The 23382-nt window shown below is 31.8% G+C and overlaps 1 protein-coding gene across 2 annotated transcripts in view; it reads right to left on the minus strand.

Annotated features, from left to right (window-relative positions):
* Window positions 1-402: 402 nt before the first annotated feature.
* LOC149543757 (pectin acetylesterase 12-like) overlaps window positions 403-23382 on the minus strand; it is a 125745-nt gene continuing 102765 nt past the window's right edge. For both annotated transcript variants that reach the window (XM_089798451.1, XM_089798452.1), the window contains exons 11-12: window positions 12279-12424; window positions 403-790 (exon numbers count right to left, since the gene is read on the minus strand). In XM_089798451.1, the coding sequence (XP_089654577.1) occupies window positions 662-790; window positions 12279-12424 (275 nt within the window). In that variant the 3' untranslated portion in view covers window positions 403-661. The remainder of the gene's footprint in view (window positions 791-12278; window positions 12425-23382) is intronic.

The following is a 23382-nucleotide window of genomic DNA, read 5'->3' on the forward strand; positions in this document are numbered from 1 at the left end:
TCGGGCCCTAAATGTAAATCTTGATGGACTTTGGTTTCTAGGGCTGTTTGCCCTCTTGTAGGGAACTTGGGTGTCTCTCTAGTTTGTCAAGTGGTTTTCCACAGTTGTATTTAGTTCTCATTGCTATATCTTTCTTGCCCTTTTGTACAAGATTTCGGGACCTTTCAAATCCTGTTTTTACTTAATCAAAACAAAATTAAAAAACATATAATATTTTTCATATTGTATAATGGGTGCTCCTAACTTATATATATTTATATTATATATAATATGCTCACAATAATCTTTTTTTTTCCTAAACTATAACCGTTCAAAAAAAAACTTTTAAATTTAATAAAACAGTATCCTCGAAAGGAAACAGCATAGTATAAATATATAAGCTAACATAATACAACTTCGCCCTAACAAAAAATTTCATATATAAATACGAACTCTTATCGTTCACTATCACGTGCTGCACTTTTATACATACAAATGCATGACAAATTTGTACAGTGGCAATATTAAGAGCAATGAATGAAATTACATAATTTAAATAGGCTGCTTTTTCTAAATAGTTTATTATTGATAAATATTTGATTGATACGAGATTTTGTCAATAGAGACAATTATTTAGATGCATTGCCTTAGGCAATGAATGCCTGAGATTATTGATGACTGGTCAATATACGTTTAGTACTGAAGTGGTATTCATTAAATTTTGACATGTTTTATCACATGGATATGCACAATCTATTTCCTTTGCACTCCTCCGTTCAAAATACCAATCTCCCACAGTCTCTGCAATGGTCTGTAAACCATACACACAGTGAAGATAAGTAATAATAATAACCATGAATATATGCACATGTTCATAATGAAATTGTAATTAACAGGAAGAAAGAAAAACAGAAGAAAAACAGAACATCAAGAAACAAGCCCCATTCCTGTGCTATTTTATTTTCACTGTCGGTATATTTTATTTTTTAACAAATGGATAAAATCATTTTTCAACACCACAAAATTTGGTGAGTATCTATTGTCACTGTAAATGATAGACATGAGAATTGTAAAGCCTTATGTTCCCATTGTTCAATGCTGATGCATGCCCGTTCTTCTCCATTATAGGAAAAGGAACTTAAAAATGAGATAGAAATGAAATATTACATCTTACTCTAAATGATGCCATCGTATATGGTTATAACGAAATATTAAAGGTTTCTTTAATTCATCAAATAAATTTGTTGATGAAAATTTGTGTTTTTAAAGAACGGCTATAGGTTTAATTTTTGCAGAAATTGAAGTATATATATGAGATGGTCACATATATTAAACCAGCTGCCTATAATCTGAGTCATCTAACAACGTAAATCATAAAAACATCTTTCTTTCCTTTTCTTTCTCAGATTGAAAGCTAGTCAAGCGATTGTGAGTTTTGAGAAAGATGAAGGATACACTACCAAAGACTTCAATAATGTTGAAAAATCCAACATCTGCCAATCGCAAATGTTTCAATGCCACAAGTCTTTGAAAAATAGCCAAACACAGACCTCCTTGTTAATCTATAGAAAGACAAGATGCAGTTGTTGTTATGTGAATTCTTTGAGCTACAAAAGATGGATCAACTTGAAGGCTGTTAGTTTGGGTAGTGTGAAATCTGTTTTACCATTTTTTATGATTAGGCAATATTTGTTTTGTAATATTGTTATCAGGATTTAACTGTGTGATTTTGAGTCAAACTCATTGACCCATGTTTCATGAGTAGTGGTTAAACATAAATCTCTCTCTCATGAGAATAAATGGAACACTTAGCACTCATTGGATCTAGGTGATGCTTACAGGGGTGAAGCACCGGGACTTCCTGGGAGGTCACCCTTCCTAGTACTACTCCAGCCTGAGTGCACTTAACTACGGAGTTTCCTCCATGGTTAGACCCAAAGCTTGTAACCCCATTTGCAAAACCTTCAGCAAGTGTTGTGCCTCAAGCACGCTTAGGTTGGACTAGTACTGGGAAGGGTGACCTCTCGGGAAGTCCTAGTGCTTCACCCCTGTAAGCATCACCTAGATCCAATGAGTGCTAAGTGTTCTATTTATTCTCATGAGAGATGGATTCATGTTTAATCACTACTCATGAAACATAAGTCAATGAGTTTGACTCAAAATCATACAGTTAAATCCTGATAGCAATATCACAATTTGACTTGCTGTGGAAATTATCTCCTACTTAGCAATATTTGTTTTACCGAGAAACCTTGGTTAGTGTAGTACCAAATATTTTTCTAATTATTAGTTTCTTGCAACTGGTTGTGTTTTGGTTATTAAGAGGATTTTGATTGAGAATCAATCATGGCCATTGGTTTTCCAATGACAGTAGTACAAAATGGGGCTATGGGGCATTTGGAAAACACAAGTTTGTGAAGTATTTGCAATGTTAGCAAGCATGCAGTGATAGCATTAGGGATAGCAGTGGGGATATCAGTAGGAGAAATTGGGAGGTTGTCAAAGTTCTACCAGTAAGAAGTAATGAATTTTGTATATCTTGATTTGCTAAAGTTAATATAATTCCTCATTTATAGAACTGGTTTTCCCTTAGGGGTTTCTCCAAGGACAATTTGTCCCAAATTATTGCAAATTTCTTTCCGTATTTTATTGATGAAGTTATAGTTGTGTTATTTTTCGATGTTAGCTGATAATTAATTTTCAACAATTAAAATTTGAGATAAGAAATTAATAATCAGTGGTTGCAATAGTAATATTCACAAAGGCCGAGCTCACTTAAAAGCACTAAGCACTTGCCTACATGATAAGTGGGAGGGAGGAGAACACATATATCTTAAAAAGAAGAAACTCCTATAGAATGCTAAAAGAAATTACTTTAAAAAAAATCAAGCTATTGACTTTAAAATAAGCCAATTTCCCAAGGGGTTTCATTGTGCAAGTTATAACAAGGTTAGTTTACTGAAGAAGATGAAGAATTGCTTACAGAATTAAACAATTGTATGGATAATTAGGAGGATGAAGAAAGAGAAAATAAGTATCTCGGTGGAGCTCTCAAGCTTAATGAGGAAGATGAATAGTCATTATTCATTGATGTCTTGGAGCTGCACTATTTTTTGCATTTGAATTAGATCGGATCTCTTTGTCATCCCGTGCCTCTCATTCTTAGTTCTTAGTGTCCTAGAATAAGATGAGGAGTTGGACGAGAGAGGGAATAGTAATACACATCATCAATTGCTATTTATAAAATTAGCAGGTCATAATCTTACATGTTTCTCATGTTTTTGATTATATATATTTTCTATTTCTAATAAACATTAGCACAGTAAACTTTAATTTTCTTTATAGTTGTCTTTATAGTCCTCGAAGATACATTAGTATTATTTTCTTAGTAACTTCTGATCTAGTTGACTAAGTTCAAAACAAATTTCATATTATTATTTTAAAATTGATTCTATACATGTTCAACTAAGCTTATATTTTCTATTATTTTGATGCAAGTTATGCCTAGTGCATAATCAGGTACAATATTTTCAGGATACGACCACTTCTAAAAATCATTAAAACAAAAATTCAACTACAAATTACAAACAATTAGAAAACTTCTAGATCTTGCTCTTATCTATCATTCTACCATATGGTCTTTCAAAATACTGAATCTAAATATATCTTTTGTGGAGCGCATAGAAATAATTATATTATATTTTTTTCTTGAAAAAATCAGGAACAAATTTTTGTGCGCAACAGGTTTGATTATCTTAATCTTATCTAATAGTAGTTTAAAAACTAGATCCAGAATATTACAATTCTTATGAGCACGTGATCCTTAAATTTCTCTTCGAAGTTCAAGTTCACCATATTTCAGAAAAAAAGTGACCACTTATATCCCCTTTTTGTTTACTATCTTAAAACAGTTCGCACAATAGAAATTGAAAATACTAATCAAGATTTGAGTGAAGGACCATTTATATTTCTTGAATTCTTTAGAATCTAACTTTAGAATTATTGTGTGTCATCCAATGTAGGAGCTCGATGAAGATCTTTCATAAATAGTTTTGAAGATGGTTAGTTTTTTTAGATTCCTTTAAAAAGGGCAAATGTAAGGATTCCATACTTTAATTCCTCTTGCCTTCCATACAAGTTATTCTTATGTTTTGATCTTGTAAAACTTTCCATGTGTAAATATGACATTTTTTATAAGATTGAATAATTTGAATTGATTAAAAAACAACTGTTGCTACAAAGCTAAAATTGATCAAAGTAAATTTAGATATCCAAAATGATAAAGATGAGATAAAACTTTACTTGAACTAGACTTGTGAATTAAAAAAAATAGATAAAAAAGACGACTCAACCTTTCAACTTGAAATAGACTTAAGAGACCAAGAGGAAAGAAAAGTGAAGATGGAAAAGAAAGGGTATCAACTTCGATTTTGATAAGTTTCGGCAATGATATTGAAAGCTTATTAAATTATTAGCTTGTTTTCCAAAATATTTTGAGATAATAGTTTCAAGTTCGAAGTTTGCAAATTTGAATGTTTTCTTTTAACATTCTAGGTGTTGTTTTCCTATTTTGACCATGCAAGGATTTGATTGTCTATTTGATGTCTAATTTCTAGAAAGGTTGATATTGAATTGAAGCATAGCAAAATTATACTAAGCATAAAATGATAGCACAAAGAAGAGTTCTAGGTTACAAATGATTAGTGAGATAGAAATAAACCCATAGTTTTAAGCTACAATTGCATGATAGGATTTGACAAATGTACATGAGGTTGTGATAGATGTATCACAAGCTAACAAAATTATAAATTCACTTAAGAGTTTTCATTTTTTGGTAAGAGACTTTCGTTTGGAAAGAGACAATCCAAAAACAATTATTATTTCGAAGCGTGTGTAAACTTTTTTTAATAAAAAGTTAAAACATTTATGTAATTATTTACTTATATTTTTTCTAATTTTTTGATTAAATATACAAGCATACATATAAGAAATACAAGATAAAGACTCTTTCCTATGGTTCAATTTGAATATTTTTTAACACATAATAAATGAAAAGGAAAGTAAGGAAAACGTTTAATTCTTATTATTTCATTGTAATGAAATTAGGATATTCAAAAAAATTACGAGCTACAAACAGACGACTTTATAATTACAAAAATCTTCGACTGGGAACTAAAATCAGCAATTTAAATTGTTCTCTACAATCTTCACACACCTTATTTATTCGGAATGTATAACCATCCAAGAATACTCTGAAAAACCGTAACTTTCATTTTGTTGGAATGTGTAATTTCCCCCCAAATGAAATGGCTTAATAGAGGATTCTACAAATTGTTGGATTACAAAATAGGGTTAGGTTCTAGAAGGCATTTATGTTCAGATAATTCTAGAAAAGTCTATTTGTCTTATGTTGGTTAATTTAGATGTTTCCATAAACAATCAAAGACCTCTATAAAAGAGGCACAATGTAATTTTTTTAATCAATCAAGCAATGGAATGATTTTATAATTTCTATAGGTGCCTATAGTGTGTATTTTTTGTTTAATTATCATTGTGGATCCAATCCATCCACCCCCATCAGTTTGGTATCAGAGTCGTAAGGACAGAATTGTTGATTGTGATAAAAGAGCAAGTGATGTTCAGGTGTTGCCAAATAATTATGGAGAATTGCTTTATATTATGAAAAAGACAATTATTTTGAAGAAGACCACATAGGAAGTGTTCAACAGCTATGCAAAGCAAGCAAGAGGGCAAGTCGGCAAGAAAGCACATTATTGAGAACAACAAAATCAGTGGAAAGAAGACTTTTCATGAAGATTATGAAGGAACCAAAGTGTTTGTAAAACACGGAAGAAAGGACAAAGGAAAGAACAAAAAGTATGCTCATTTGAGAAATTCTCCTATTGTTGTTAAAAGAAAAAAAAGGATATGACAAGGAGTCAAGTTTGATTTTTATGTAGGGTTTGTTTCAAGTTGTTTGAAGATTTAATTAAAAATCTGGAAGTAAAAAAGACATTTAGAATTTTCTAAAAGAAAGAGTAAGATGTGTGTTAAATTGTTGATTTCAATAGGAAAAGCTTGTAGAGTTCAGAAAGAGAAGACAAATATGTTAGAAGAAGAATTAGTGATGGTGAAGAAAGAAATGCAAGATTATTGTCTGAAAAAGATATTTTGCAAAAGGAATTAGCAAAAGTAAGAAATGAAACAGGAGAAGAAATGTCCTAATTTTTAAACGAAATTAGTGTCTATATAGAGACAATTGAAGAGCTGGAAAATAGGTTAAAATTTGTGGAAGAAGTACATAGTTGGCAGGTGAAGGAAACATGCAAACTTAGAGAGCAAAATAAAGAATTAGAAGCAAAGTTAAAGTTGTTTGATGATGCTGAGAAAAAGAACAAAGTTATAGAAGATAATGTGAAGAAATTGGAAAAGGAAAATAGTATGTTAAAGAAGGAATTGTCTACTCCGAAACAAGAGAAAGAATGTTCGCATGTGAAACCATTTGTATGTGATGTATCATGTGACACAAATGATTTGAGTGATTATACAATTAAGAAATGTGATTTTGCTAAAGCTGAAAGTGTTTATGAAAAGTGTAAGAACGAAAATGACAAGAAATTTGTAGATTTCATTTGTTATGATGATAATAGTATTGGTTTGAAGATTATGGAAAGAATGAGTTTCAAAGGTAAAGGTCTAGTAAAGGATGAATAGGGATTAAGGAATCCGATTGAGAATACAGTCAGGCCAAAATATGCAAGTCTTGGATATGATGCAGGTAGTGGAAAGATGAATAAAGGTTCAAGAGAATCAATTGAAAGCATAAAGATTGTGCAATGTTCACATTGTAACAGGAAAGGGCATACAAAAGATAGATGTTGGGATATAAATCCATGTAGTATTTGTGGTTTGAAAAATCATTGCGATAAGACATGTTGGAATAGAGAGTGCAAGGACTTTATGGTAGGTTGCATCAAAATGGATTATAGATGGAGCTATGGATCAAATTGGCAGAAAATTGCAAGAATGATCAGAGGTTTATTCAGGTACAAATGTTCAAGTGTAAGAAGGAATGCAACAACATTGAGAAACATATTAGAGCAAGGCATCAAGAAGCAAAAGGTTATTATTGAACCCTGTCTCTAGCATTTGTGACAAATGAGGCAAGATTATCAATGAATCCTGTGAAAAGAGGAAATCGTTGGCAACTAATTGCTTACAAAATGTTTGTAGAAATTAAAGGCCATAGCCTTGGGAGACACTATTAATGAAGAAATTAACATATACGAAGATTATCAGAAATTAGCTTTTGGCATCAAGCAGAAGAAAGGATTTGGATTTGTATGTAACAACATTTGAGGTTGAAATTAGGGGGGAGTGTTGGAATGTGCAATTTCCCCCTCAAATGAAATGTAAAGGCGTAATAGAGTATTCTAGAGTATTCTAGCATAATAGAGACACTATTAATGAAGAAATTAACATATATGAAGATTATCAGAAATTAGCTTTTGGCATCAAGCAGAAGAAAGGATTTGGATTTGTATGTAACAACATTTGAGGTTGAAATTAGGGGGGAGTGTTGGAATGTGCAATTTCCCCCTCAAATGAAATGTAAAGGTGTAATAGAGTATTCTAGAAATTGTTGGATTACAGAATAGGGTTAGGTTCTAGAAGGCATTTATGTTTAGATAATTCTAGAAAAGCTTTTTTGTCTTATGTCGGTTAATTTAGATGTTTCCGAAAACAATCAAAGACCTCTATAAAAGAGGCACAATGTAATATTTTTTAATCACTCAGGGAATGAAATGATTGTATAATTTCTATAAGTGTCTGTAGTATGTATTTTGTGTTTAATTATCATTGTGGATCCAATCCATCCACCCCCATCAGTTTGATTGTTTCCAAAAACATCTAAAGTAGCCAACAACTTTGATACCAAACTGATGGGGGTGGATGGATTGGATCCACAATGATTATTAAACACAAAATACACACTACAGACACTTATAGAAATTATACAATCATTTCATTGCCTAATCGATGATACAAAAATACATTACATTATGCCTCTTTTATAAAAGTCTTTGATGGTTTTCGAAAACATCTAAATTAACGAACATAGAACACATAGACTTTTCTAGAGCTATCTACACAAATGACTTCTAGAATTTTTCAGACTTATATTTTAATTTGACCTAACCCTATTCGTAATCCAACAATTTCTAGAATCCTCTATTACGCCTTAACATTTCATTTGAGGGGAAATTACACATTCCAACACTCCCCCCTAATTTCAACCTCAAATGTTGTTGCATACAAATCCAAATCCTTTCTTCTGCTTGATGCCAAAAAGCTATTTTCCAATAATCTTTATATCAATTAATGCCTTCATGAATAGTGTATTCCAAGGCTGTGGCCTTTAACTTCTACAAACATTTTGTAAGCAATTGGCTGCCAACAATTTCCTCTTTTCACAGGATCCACTGATAATCTTGCCTTATTTGTCACAAATGTCAGTGACAAGGTGTACTAATAACCTTTTGCCTCTTTGATGCCTTGCTCTAATATGTTTTCCAATGTTGCTACATTCCTTCTTACACTTGAAAATTTGTACCTGAATATACCTTCGATCATTCTTGCAATTCTTTGCCAATTCGATCCATAGCTCCATCCACAATCTATTTTTATAAAACCTGCCATAAAATCTTTATTGCACTCTCTATTCCAACATGTCTTATCACAATGATTTTTCAAGCCAAAAATATTACAAGGATGTATATCCCAACATCTATCCTTTGTATGCCCTTTTATGTTACAGTGGGAACATTGCACAATTTTTATGCTTTCAATTGATTCTCTTGAACCTTTATTCATCTTACCACTACCTACATCATATCCAAGCTCTTCATATTTTGGCCTGACTATAGTCTCAATCGAATTCCTTAATCCTTGTTCATCCTTTCTTAAACCTTTACCTTTAAAACCCATTCTTTCCATAATCTTCAAACCAATATTGTCATTATAATAGCTAGAAGTTCTATCAATAAAATTTTCATGTTCATCATTACACTCCTTTTTGCAAACAACTTCAAAAAAATCACATTTCTCAATCCCATAATCACTCAAATCATTTGTGTCACATGATACATCGCATACAAATGGTTTCACATTCAAACATTCTTTCTTTTGCTTCAGAGTAGACAATTCCTTCTTTAACATACTATTTTCCTCTTCCAATTTCTTCACGTTTTCTTCTAAAACTTTGTTCTTTTTCCTAGCATCATCAAATAACTTCAACTTTTCTTCCAATTTTTTATTTTGCTTTCTAAGCTAGCATGTTTTCTTCACCTGCCAATTATGTACTTCTTCCACAAATTTTAACCTATTTATCAGCTCTTCAATTTCCTCTACGCAGACACTAATTTCATTTAACAATTTTGACTTTCCTTCTCCCATTTCATTTTCTTACTTTTGCCAATTCCTTTTGCAAAATATATTTTTCACACAATAGTCTTGCATTTTCTTTCTTGACCATCACTAATTCTTCTTCTAACTTATTTGTCTTCTCTTTCTGAACTGTACCAGCTTTTCCCATTTTAATAAACTCAAATCTATCAAACGAAAAATCCAAGCCCCTTCTTAAAACACGTCTGAAAATCTTTGTCAACATCAAGTATTAACACCAAAATTCATGCTTACCATGATTCATATCGACAATTCTCAATGACAGAGACTGTGATCTCTTTTCATAGACTCAATGCATTCTTCAAACACTTCAATGCCTTCTTCACAACAATAGTCTCTTTCATGGAAACAATAGAAATCCTCCACAAACAGGTGCCTTCAATAAAATGCTCACTCTTTCTTTTGACGAGAGCAATGATTTTCTTCTTCTCCAAACAAATTTCTTTACACCAACAATTCTTTAGAACTTCCACATGCTCTGACCCATTGGTTGACAACAACAATCTAACACTTCTCTATTTCAATAGATATGACCTTCACTACATGACCTTCACAACCTCGCTATGATACCAATTTTAGAAACCCAGGACAGCTCTGATACCAAACTGATGGGGGTGGATGGATTGGATCCACAATGATAATTAAACACAAAATACACACTAGAGGCACTTATAGAAATTATAAAATCATTTCATTGCCTGATCAATGATACAAAAATACATTACATTTTGCCTCTTTTATAGAGGTCTTTGATTGTTTCTGAAATCATCTAAATTAACGAACATAGAACAAATAAACTTTTCTAGAGCTATCTAAATAAATGACTTCTAGAACTTTTCAAAGTTAAATATTAAATTTTTCCTAATCCTATTCAATAGTCCAACAATTTCTAGAATCCTCTATTACACCTTTACATTTCATTTGAAGATAAATTACACATTCCAACACATTTGACTTTGACTATTTTTGAAGAATTTAGGAAAATATGAAAATATTTAGATCTCACAAGTGTAAAATGTCAATTTATTAAAAATAAAAACTTTGTAATTTTAATTCTTGAATAAAAAACAATATATTTAAATGATGCAAGATTGCTCTTATGTATCCTGAATGATCTCTGGTATCATTCATACTTCACTTCAAATTTTAGTTTAAATCTCAATTAACAATAACTTCATATCAATCGAATACAAGATTCAAAATACCTATTTTTCTTTTTCCAAGCTTTTAAGTATATGAATTTTCGCTACTTCTATTTGCAAAAAAAAAAAAAAAAATCATGTGTAATTTATTCTTTTAACGTATGAGATATTTGAACTTACAAAATTTGCATAATGAACAACAGCATGAGATGAAACATACACAAAGGAAAGAAAAAGGAGATGGATGGAAAGGCATCGTCATGGCCTCTCTAAGGCAGCCCCTTAGTGGTGATTTGAGCAATATATCACTTTGATGAGTTAACTTTGATATGCATAATGTTATTTTATTCATCATTTATTTGCACTCTTAATTCTCGTTATTTGTTTATGATTTGGATGTCGTTTAACTTTATATTGATATTCATTTCAAAGTATGCTGACCCATGTAAGAAAAACTGTGTGTGTCTTTATCTCTTTTAATACAAATATGATTTTAAGAACATAAAAATAATAATAAAATTGAAAACTAATTAAAAAATTAAGAATATTATTTATATAAGATTTTGTTTAACAAAAGCTTTACTCATTTTATTTCCTAGATGGTCAATGATACAACTATGGGATGCTTAATCTAAGCATCATTCTTTCCTTACACTTCAAAGTTTAAAGTGCTGGTTTTATAATAGTCTTTGTTATCTGTGCTCTCTTTCTTGATCCTGTTTTTGGTTTAGTTTATAGATGCGTGTTGTTGTTCTAACTTCTTTGATATTATATTTTTTACGAAGTTATTTGTTTATATTATATTTATCATATTTATAATTATTTCTAGTAGCTAGTTAATTTTGTTAACCTATCTTTCAGTTCTTTTTGTTGTTTCTGATCTACTGTAAACTAATGTGTTGGCATTGGAGGCCCTTCTCCAAAATTTCCTTAATTAAAAAAATAAAATTCACACTGATCTTTTTATAAATCATATAATAATTATTCCTCCAATGATCAACAAGATTCAAAGAGACATTGATTATTATTTTTTTATCTCATAATTTCAAATTAATAGCTCTAAAGGTACCTAACAATGTGAATCATGACGCAGGCATCTATGCTACTCAAAAAAACACTTTCATCTGGTTCCTTTGTTTATTCATGCGGATAATTCGATTTGATAGGTTTTGTGTTGATTCTATATAGAGTGCCAATTCAGGCCCAAGAACTTTTATATCAAGCTGGGTTGTTATCAAGAAGCTTCATGTAACATTCAATATTTTTATAAGTTGAGGTGTTTGATCGAAAGTATTTGAAGGGCATTCATATCGGTCTTGATTTTGTTTGTATGTACTACCCAACTCTGTAGTCAGATGAATACTATCTGATTTTGTTTGTATGTATTACACAACTCTGTAGTCAGATGAATACTATCTGAGTACCAATTGGCCACTCTTTTCAATCGTACCCAGATTGAGTTGGATTTGTGTTTACTATTGCAGAAAATTTATATAAACTTTGTAAACATTCTCTTATACTGATTATCCTTTTCTGTATTGAAAAAATATCTGAAATTAATTCATGTGCATTTTAGTATTCTTAAACTAGAAAGAAAAAAGGACCACTAAATTGTAAAAATTTACGAAACAAAGCTAAACTCGAATCTTTTGACCAAATCAAACTAAACCCACGTTCCAAATGAGAACTTACCTTATTATTGACCATAGGTGAGTTAGGACCAAACCAGGTCTCTTTTGCCTCTGATTGACAATGTGTAAAGCATGAATTAATAAACATGCCTCCCGTTTTAGACTCCTTAAAGGTTTCCAATATATTCAGCATCTCCATCCTATATCCTGTTTTCCACAGAAGTCAAGCAATATTATTAATAAATAGGATGTAGCTTTCTATAATCTCTACTTCTGGAAGCATTTTTATTGATATATTACATTATTCTTTTTCTATTGGCATGTTGCCTAACTTCTATGGTTCAATTCTTTTTGGAATTCCAAATGTTAAAAATTAATAGATGGCTAAAGCTCTACAAAGAAATCTAAGAAATCAAGATTAAACCAATCCTACAACGTATACAATGTTAGCATTCAAACATTTTTGTGGTATTTGAATCATATACTAGGATGCATTAGTTGCCATGGCTAGCGCACACTCTTGTTAGTGTGAAATTTTGATTTTTGAAATTATTTTTTATTTTGATTTTTTTTATCATCTATAATTTTTATAAAATATCAAAATCATATTCAAACTTAAAACTTGTAATATAACATTTTGTGTCAATTTTCTAATTAAGGTAAAATCAAAATTAAGCTTGTAATTTAGATTGAAATAACAATTTTTTTAATTAATTGGATTTGTATTATATTTTGGTCATATTTTTTATATTCTATTTTATATTTTATGAAGAATTTATTATCATCATGTATTAGAACTTTGAACATATTTCATGAGATCACTTCAATCAATTAAGTCAATGTAAACTGCAATTTAATCTTCTCATGAATAATACTCTAATGTTAAGAATTATCTAAAGAAGATCAAGGAAAATGGATAATAATGGAGAAAATGGTATTAAAAAAAATACATCAGATGAGTTAGAAAGTAACAAAGATATTTGTTAAATCCGTAAAATGAAGAATATATGCAATTATATTGTGTTACAAGGATCACTAAAGTTCATTGAAGAACTTGACCCAAACAAGTTCATAATGTTTGTCCAAGTCAACCACCATATCTAGCTCTAAGAGTCATAGTCTAGCCTTTAGTCCCCAAGTTGACCACAACCTAGTCTTTGATTTGCAAAAGCAAATTCTCAATCCAAGACTAGAAAGGTTCAGGTCCAACCTTCTGTCCCTCAAGGGATCACCTATAATGTCACCTTAATTGGTGTAAGTGTCCCTTAGCCTATTTTAATTCTTGTAAGCTAACTAGGATATAATGTAATTTCTCTATATTTGTGTCCTCCAAACTATCAATTATTTGCAGAGGTTAGCATATTACCAATGGTCTCCATAGGCTAATGTGGTGATTAGAGGGTCATTTGATTGTGATTCAAGGTTTTACTCAGCCAACCCTTTGGATGTCTATTTTCATTTTCCTCCATCCCATTACATTATTTTATTTGTCGTTTGCTTTACAAATGTCTTTTAGGCTTTGTTTATATACACTTACTATTTTTGGTAAGGTTTGGGTTCATATTTTTATGGTAAGTCATTTAGATAGTTACAAAGCACCACTGTATTATCTGAAAAATTGGCACGTTAGTTGTTGATTTGATATATGACATTTAGTAGAATTTAATCATTTAATTTAATTAAATGAAGTCTAACCTAACATTGACTTTAATATAATTAATTAAATTAAATATTTATATCATTAAAGCAGTTATAAGGGGCTAGGAATGTATTCTATTTTTTGACATCATAATATCTTTAACTACTATGTCAAATGGGGCGCCAACATATGGAGCTATAAGGATATTAAAGTGACTATATTAATAAAGAAATTATATGATGGGTCACTTTATTATTATTTCTCATATACAAGTTAAATATTAACATGTTAAAAGTGAAAAATTTAACTAGGGTCTCCTGAAACTTCAAGAGAGGAAAGGAGATTTGTGAAAGTCATTTGATTTTACTTTTCTCTCTAAGAGGTTTGGAAAATTGGCTTTCTATGCAAGAAATCTAAGGATTAAAACTCTTCAAGTTTATCTATGGTTTCAACAAAAACCCAAATCCGTCTTAGACGACGATTCATCCAAAATTCCCCAATGTACTCATTATCAGATTTTAGAGGGTTCAACTAGAAATCATTTCAGAGGGTTTGACAAGAATTGAAGATAATTGTAGTTTTGAACATGGCACAACTTAGGATTCATTTGACATCATTTTTATAGTGTTTTGACAAGGATTTATGGATTGGAATAATTTTTTGTTGTAGGGCTTCAAAATCTCATTTTGGCGATTGTTGCAATTATAAAGAAAGATTTGACATATTTTGGGTGTGTGACATTGTTCAACTAGGGTTTCGAGATCAACAAGCTATACATCAGAATTTTAGGAGTCATTTGCTGCCTATACTAATCAGCCACTTCATAATAATGAACATCCCATCATCAATAACAATTATAGAGAAGTTGCAAAGAATCTTGGTTCGTCAACCCTTGTAAAAACCCTGCAACAAGATCGAGAGCCCCATCACCAAAATGTTACTAACAACAATTTAACCCAAGATGGAATTTGTCAAAAAGTAAAGGCTAACTTGAAATTACAATTTGAATTAATAAATGATATGATAGTTATGTAAAATGAAGTTATCGAAGAGCTCAATCAATGGTATAAGCTCATAGAGGAAAACAAAGTAGTACTCCAAGAAACGACTCTAGAATAGGTGAATAATGATGAAAACAATCAAAGAAGGATAGCACATGTTATTAATGACAAATGAGTTAAGGAGGCATAGGGAAATAATCAGATTTCTCTAGAGCTTGATTTTATTATCAATGTATTTGGACTAAATTATGTGATAGGGGAGGTTTTAATGAGGAAGGATATTAGCTTTCAGGGTCAAAAAGTGGAAGATATACTAGAACAAAATAAATTTGAAGATATTATTGAGAAAAAACATATTAGCAAACTCCAATGTATCAACCCAAAAACAAAATTGGGGATTGCAACAATTTATAATGGTATTGATAGTTCAAATTGTGAGATCTTAAGAAAAGAGTTATGAAATCTCTATAAGGGCTAATGATCACAAATGGGTAGGCTGAAAATCAAACCAAGCTGACCTATTTATTTAATGTTGGGACAAGGAAGAGCCTTCCCAATGAATCATGAAGATCACATGGAATAATAGAAGCATAAATGCCACTAACAAAAAACATTTGTTTAAATGCTAAATTACATTACTGGACTCATAAATTATCTTAATCCAAGAAACAAAATATATTGAGAAAGCTCAATAATCAAGATGGAAAAGAACATAGGGCTCTGGAAATGTGGATACATTCCTTATATTGCGACTTTAGGAGGAATGGCTATTTTATGGGATTCTAGGAAAGTTTGTTCTGAACTTGAGTCCAAAAGGAAAAATTAGATGGAGGATAGTTTAAATTATTTATAACAAACACCTTAAGCTTCTATCTAATTAATACATATGGTATGATTAACAGTAGGGGGAAAAGGGAAACATGTTATGAAATCAATAGCTTATTTAATTTTCAAACGTTATAATTGGAGGATACTTCAATGCAATTTTAAGTATGAATGAACAGTGGGGAGGGATTCCACATGAATCCCAATCTTTAAAAGATTTCAAAGCATGGGCAAATAGGAATATCATCCTTGACATAAATACGACAAATGGTTCTTATACTTGGATTAGTAAAAGGGATAAGGCTTGCTTCATTGCAGAAAAGATGGACAAACTTGTTTTTAAAGGAGATTTAAGCTCTTTTAATAATACACTCTTTGCATCTATGTTAAAACTATCAGAATCAAACCTCCTCTTGGTTAAACTAGATATTGTAGGGGATAAAAACCAAACAAATGGCGATTCAAATTTGAAAATATGTGCTTTTAGGATAAAAATTTCATAGGCCTTCTTGAAAAGTGGTGGAAAGTGTGTAATTCTAAGGTTGAAAAATGTTTTGTTTTGTCTCCAAATTAAAATTCTTAGAACAAAAATTTTATCGCAGAACAAAGAGCATTCCAAAAACATTTTTGAAGAAAAGATAGAGGTGAAGAAATAAATTGAAACCTTTATGAAAAAATACTTTAAAAGGACATCGTTACACCGCCATGGGGGACAGCGGGACGACAAAATGGGGGGAGAAGTTTTTGGGATGAGGGGATAGAGGGGCCTTAATTTGGGGACGACATGGGGGACGATGACGGAAGATCCAGAGGTTTTATATACTATACATATGGTACTTAAATTGTTAGTTATGAAAAGATGTATTGCAATATAAGATATAAAGATGTGAAAGAGTAAATACTTGAACATTGCATTAAATTGGAACCTCAAACATTGAACATAAATAGTCAAATCAGCAACTAGTTAACACTGAGACATCCCAACATCCTCAACGGAGGTGGTGGAATCTGGTGGAACCACTGGGGATAGGGGTATGGAGTCCCCAAGTCCCCAGTGTGTCCCTATCCCCAATGTGTCAAACAAAAAGGGGCGAGAAACATGTCCCTATATTACTATGAAAAAGGGTACAGATAGGGATGACTCTTTTAAAGAAAAAGATCTGCATAAATATGAAACAAACTTTTGTAAAGAAGAAATCTTTAGGAGACAAAAGTCCAAAGAGGTATGATTTTTTGGAAGATGACACGAATTCCATTTTTTTTCATAATGGTACTAATTTTAGAGGAAGCATTATAAATAGAATATTAAAAATTAAATTCCAAAGAAGGGAGAAAGTTAACAATCTGGAAGATCTAAGATTGTCAATTGCAGATTTTTTTCAAAAGAACTTCAATAACCTAGAACATTCGAATTTGGAAGCCCAAAATAAGTTAATGTATAACATTACTAAACTGATAACTGCTAAAGACAATAAATATTTGAATAATAGCTTTGACTATGAGAAAATTAAGAATGCATTATTTCAGCTACATCCAGATAAAGCCCCTGGACCTAATGGCTAGCGGCATCATTACTTCTCACCTTGGCCTTTAGTCTATTGCTCGCTCATCATATTTAGCTATGGTTTCGTGTATCCTCAAGAACCTTCTCGCTTCTTTTGCCTTTACATCGTCTCTTTAATGGAATTTTTGTACCTAGCTCTGTCTTGTCTGGTTTTGGGGTTAGTTTTCTGCATTTTTTTGAGGTTGCTATGGAAACTAATATGACAACTTTCCATACTTTCCAGATTAGAACTATGGCCTCCGAAGGGAAGATTAAGCCTAAAAGGTGGAACCACACTCTCAATCACTTAAATTATATGGCTAGATAAGTTGTGAAATTATTTCTAAGGGAAAGGCACTTTTGTTTGTTAAATTGTAGTTCAGTTAGAGTAATATTCATAAGTTTCATTAAATGGTAAATCATCATTATTATATATACAATATTATATATATATATATGTGTGTGTGTGTATGTGTGTGTGTGTGTGTGGGGTTAGTTATATTAAAATATACTAACCAATGATGATTAGCTATAGAAACATGTCTCCTCCTCATATTTATTTGAGATCCAAATCTGCATTTGAAAATCATCAATTACAATGGCAATGAAAATTACATTTGCAGAATTCGATCCATGTTACTCAACATGGTATCAAAGCCAAGTTACAAATATAGAAAGAAGATGAAATTGATAGATATGTTGTATAAGCAAGCAAATATGTATCCTACATAAGACTTATGGAGAAATTCTTGTCGAAGTAACTAGAGGACTTGACCTCCTAGGATCAAAATTCAGAGGGAGAAATTTTGAGATGCAATCCTTCATGGATGATATCCTCTCTATGAGAAGAAGTTCTAAGTAATTCACTCCTGTTTATTGTTTCTTTAGTCTTGGGTCAAGCTATGTTATCTTGGTTTAGTAGAAAACCACCAGTTGTTGCCTTGAGTTCTACTGAAGCTGTGTATGTAGTTGCCTCCATGGGAGCATGTGAAGCATATTGAGACTCCTTATCACTATATAAGAGATATGGTTGGCAAAGATGTTATCAAATTAAGTTATACCAATAGAAATGAGCAAAATGCTGATATTTTTACCAAGCGTCTTACAAAGTTGAAAACTATGCACTTCAGAGGTAAACTTGGTATGACATTTTTGTAAATACATTTATTAACTAATATATTCATGAATATAAAATTGTGCTTGCAAGCTTGTGTTGTGAAAAGTGACAACTTTTCTTGTGAAAGGTGACGACCTTTCTTGTGTTTTGATCCTATTTAAAGTGATGACTTTATTATAGTTGATCTATCTTTGAACAGAAATGTTTGAAGTTAGGGATATCCTTGTTCTTCGGGCCAGATTTTACCATACACCATGAAAATCAATTATGGTTCTTCGCACTGGATCTTGCCGGACACCATAATTTAAAACTATCATAAACCACACTTAAGGTGGTGGTTATTCTTGTATTATAGTTGCTTCAATTCTTTTTATAAAAGGGGGGGGTTGATAAATTTAACCTCATAGTGAGCTAAATAAAATTCCATATGTTAAATATGTTAATTTACATATGTGTGTTGATGAATTCATATTGATATGTCATTCTAGGGATATCATAGTGAGACGATATCTTCTTATACTCAAGAACATAGTATATGCTCTATATCAATCATTCCTAACTAAGAGGGAGTGTTAAATTGTAGTTCAGTCAGATTGATATTCATAAGTTTCATTAAATGGTAAATCATCATTAGATAAATATTCTTTATATATGGTTAGTTACATTAAAATATACTAACCAATGATGATTAGCTATAGAGACATGTCTCTTCATGAGACATGTCTCCTCGTATTTATATGAGATCCAAATCTGCATTTGAAAATCATCAATTACAATGGCAATGAAAATTACATTTGCAGAATTTGATCCATGTTACTCAACACTTTGATTATGGGTTCACATGGAGGACCAATAGTGACATAGTGGGGTTTTTCGTTGCATGTCTTCGTCATCCTAAAGTGTCTAGGTGGGATGTTATGGACCTCTGTCAAGCTGTCTTTGTCAAGGAGCGGTTAGGTGTGTTGGATAATGTGGTCTTAGTGTCAATCAAATGGGTGAAATTCTATTTCTAGAAGCCTATATTGATGCTTCAATTGGTAGTCTAGAAATAGCCAAAGTGGCTAGACATCCTATCCTAGTAATTAAGCATACCTCTACCTTTGAGGAGATTTGGTCTGAAATTGAGAGCAACAATCAGTTTTTGTTGTGCTGGTTCCACATCATCGAGGAAGAGGATTCAAATTGGCTGCAACATGACCTCCAATATTTGGGGTATGATGTTCCCTTATCTCTCAAACTTAAGGACCTTGACAGAGTCAAATCCATTTTGCAAAATCTCTTTAGGAATAGTTGGAATAAAATGGCAGTTGGCTACAAGGACTCTAAAGGAAAAATGCCAACATATAAAGTAGTATCTCCTGATGATTCTGATGATGAACTCATAGTTATTCACCGTCTTTAGCCTCTTGTAGGTTTAACTCGTGGTGTCCCCTTCTGGTTCTTCTAGCTATATTGTGTCCTTGCAACTTTTTTAAATACTACTCTTGGTCTCTTTGTTATCTTTGATTCTGCGAAAATAGATAAGGCGTGGTTAATGCATTTGGAAAATGATGATAGCCACACAAGATTATTATCTGATGTTTGCTTAAATTTTGGACTTTCGACGTTTACAATACTATGCTACAGTTGCTCTTCATTATAAACTAGAAGTCTTCAGTAAATCATGTACATTGATTTAGTATATAATAGAAGGGTAATTATATAAAACTCTTCATGTTTTATTTTGGGCAAATAGAAGATAGGTCTTAATCTCCACTAAGTTCGGAGATTATGATGACGGGCATATAAAAAAAGGCCTATTTCTGGACAAGCTCTATGTTCTAGATGAATATCATACTGTTGATTAGAGAGTATTTAGGAGATTAATCTCAAGTGGCCCATGGATAAGACTACTTTAATTCCCCAGTTCAATTCTATCTCAATTCCTTCAGCTGTTAATTTAGAATTGCGTATGTGTACTCTCACGTCTGCATAAATGTCTCAAAAAGAATGGTTTTTATGTCATCACTAGGAGATGATAGATATCCAATAACTAATTATTATTTCTCTTAATTGCACTATGAAGGGGAAGCTCTCATTAACATGGTGGGTAGTTCTATATGGTTGATTTAGTCAAAAACAATGAGCAGCTATACGATCATAAAGGTAAAATGTTTTCTATTAAGGCAAATCTCGGCTTAGTAAAGAAGGATACTATAAGCCTTCTTTTATTTTAATGGATTCATACTTATGTTCATAACCATAAAGGTAGGTGGGTTAGTTTATCCTCCATGAACTGTTCTGGTTATGGATTATAAGTATGTTTCCAATCTATCGATGGGCAGCTCTAAAGTAAAGAAGGGCATTATTCAAGAGGTATATATTTGATATGGTCTTTATCCTGTGATTTTAGATTATCATAGAATGAGCACTTGAAGCATTAGGAAGTACATGACTACAGGTTTATAATCTTCAACCAGGGAATAGGGTCAGTATTGTTATTGATATCCGGTAAGATCAAAATCGGATTTTCTCCAATGTTTAGAATGGTACTAATGTTGGTGATGCAGGGACATTTAGATAACTCTTTTCTGTGGCAGCACATTACCCACAAAAATCCAATTAGAAGGAGATAAACAAGACCAGGACACAAAAGGGAACGAGTTCTACAAGCATCCTCCCTCTCACAAAGGTTGCTCTATTATAAAATTAAAAATCTCTCCAAGAATGAAAGAATTTGAATATATCATGTAATTCGGTTATGCCTGCATTGTATAGAAGATGGACTTGTAAATGAGGACCTCTAAGCTCTCATCAGTTGTAACTGTTAGTCTAGGACAGCTAAGTTTTGGGTGAGATTGGAGGTTTTCTTTACTTTTTTTTTCTACCAGTGCTCACACTAAAAGGAATGAATTGTATCATATTTTCTTCTTAAAGAATCAATAAAATTTTATAGCTTCGGCCTTTTACCAATAAAAAATTTGTAAAATTATTAATATGCCATTTTTGGATGGAAATGAAATGTTATCAGAGATGCTGATTATTGTTTCTAAAATGTCTTATATTATTTATGAGGTGAAAATTCATTTTTAGCATTTTTATTTTTTTAAATCCTAGTTTTAGGATTGGGCAATATCTCATTTTCTGCCTTGAAACAATATTCAAAGACAATAGGCCAATTTGAGGCTAGATTCATTTTGGGTTCACAAGTGTGCTAAAAAGATTCAAATTAACGAGGTATGTGCTACTAAGTTAAATATCATTTTCTGATTTAAAATATTTTTGATAGGCTAAAGCTTGAAGATTTTTTGATTAATTAATATAAGTTATTTACAATTGCCACATAAGTTCAATCTAGATGTTACCATTTCCAATGGCTTGGCATACCATTTATAAGAAAAACCCAACTCCAAGTTAAAGGATTGTATGAAATAAGGGGGAGCTGCCACTCATTAGTTACTTGGTAAGATACCCCTACTCTCTGTTTCTATCGGGTGCAGACGCGTGGACGCTTTCTGGTGTTCCACAAGTACCCCTTGAAAATGCATCCTGGGGTTATGGGTGCTCTCAAGGATGTGCTGAAGAAAACCCAAAGAGCAACCATAGTCCAAGGATATGCTTCTTTGGAACACCCTGAGAGCACTTGGGTGCACCTTGACAACACCTGCAGAAATGGAGCTTTTTTGGACGCCGAAGTCATTTAAGTGACTATATTGCATGGGTCAAATTCATTTTTTTTAATACAATCTTTTTACTCTTTTTTTCTCCTAAACCCTAAAATGGCCCTAAAAGAGGCCATTCATTGTTCATTCTTCTCATTTTGTTTGCAGTTGGGCTCTCTTCTCATTTGGTCTCTATTTTGACATTTTGAAAGCAAAGTCATTTTTTAAGAGGATCGTTCGTAGGGTGTCAAATAGCTTTCACAAAGGACTTCTAAGAATCAAAAGTAAGCATTTGATCCCATTCATGAGATCTTTTACTGTTTTTTGAGATAATGATGAATTTTTCAAGTTTTGGAAGATTGTACAAGTGTTTTTCCATTTCTTATTTTTTTTAAGAAATAAAAAAACAAGTTTAGCTATCTTTTTTATTATTTGTTTATCATATTTTTGTACTTATATGCTTGATGTTCATAGTTTGTTTTTAAGTTAATTTTTTTTCATTTTAGTTAATCTTTTCCATTTTCTTATTAGATTCATAGTTTGTGTTGTCCAAGAATTGACACTACTAACATTTGGTCAAAGTTCAATGGCAAGGTAAGGTGAACAAAATGATAAGTCATACATTTGGAGATGTAATGTATGTCATAGTAAACCATTCAAAAACTCATATTATCGGATCAATGCTCATTTTATGGCCCCTACTGGCAAAGAAATAGCAACGTGCAAAGGAAGCAAGATGGAAAAAGGATGAGCAATGCACAAATAGAAGGATTTATAAAAGAACAAGAAGTTGTTCATCATTTAGATTACAAATCAGAAACAAGTTTTGATCAACCTTTATTAGGAAAGAGCAAAGTGAAATTGCATATTGATCATGTTGTATCTTGCAAACATCCATTCTTGCAAGTACCTATACCAAGAGAGGAAGAGGAAGTAGAAGTTATTATTTGCAACAGAGGTATGTTGGATCAAGCATTTAAAATGGAGGCAAGAGAGGTATCTGATGAAGCAATTGCACATTGCCTTTAAGCCAATAGTGTTCCTTTCAACTTGGTAAGAACACCATATCGAAAGGAAATGCTCACAATCATCCTTAAAGCACCAGCTGATTACACTAGTCCTAGGTTTAAAAGGATGTGTACTACTCTTTTGCAAAAAGAAAAGATTTCAATAGACAAAGCTCTTCAACCTATTAGAACTTCTAGGAAAACTTTTGGTATAACTATTGTGTCTAATGGATGGAAAGTTACAAGAAACCGGCCATTGATTATTGTAATTGCAATGTCACCCAAAGCGGCAATATTTTTTAGGGCAGTTGATTGTGAAGGAGAAGTTAAGGATTCATAGATCATTTGAATTTTCATTGGGGCAATAGAGATAGTGGGTAGTGAGAATGTGG

The sequence above is a fragment of the Cupressus sempervirens genome, chromosome 8 (assembly GCF_028749045.1).
Source record: "Cupressus sempervirens isolate cs-2001-9-10 chromosome 8, ASM2874904v1, whole genome shotgun sequence".
Lineage (NCBI taxonomy): Eukaryota > Viridiplantae > Streptophyta > Pinopsida > Cupressales > Cupressaceae > Cupressus > Cupressus sempervirens.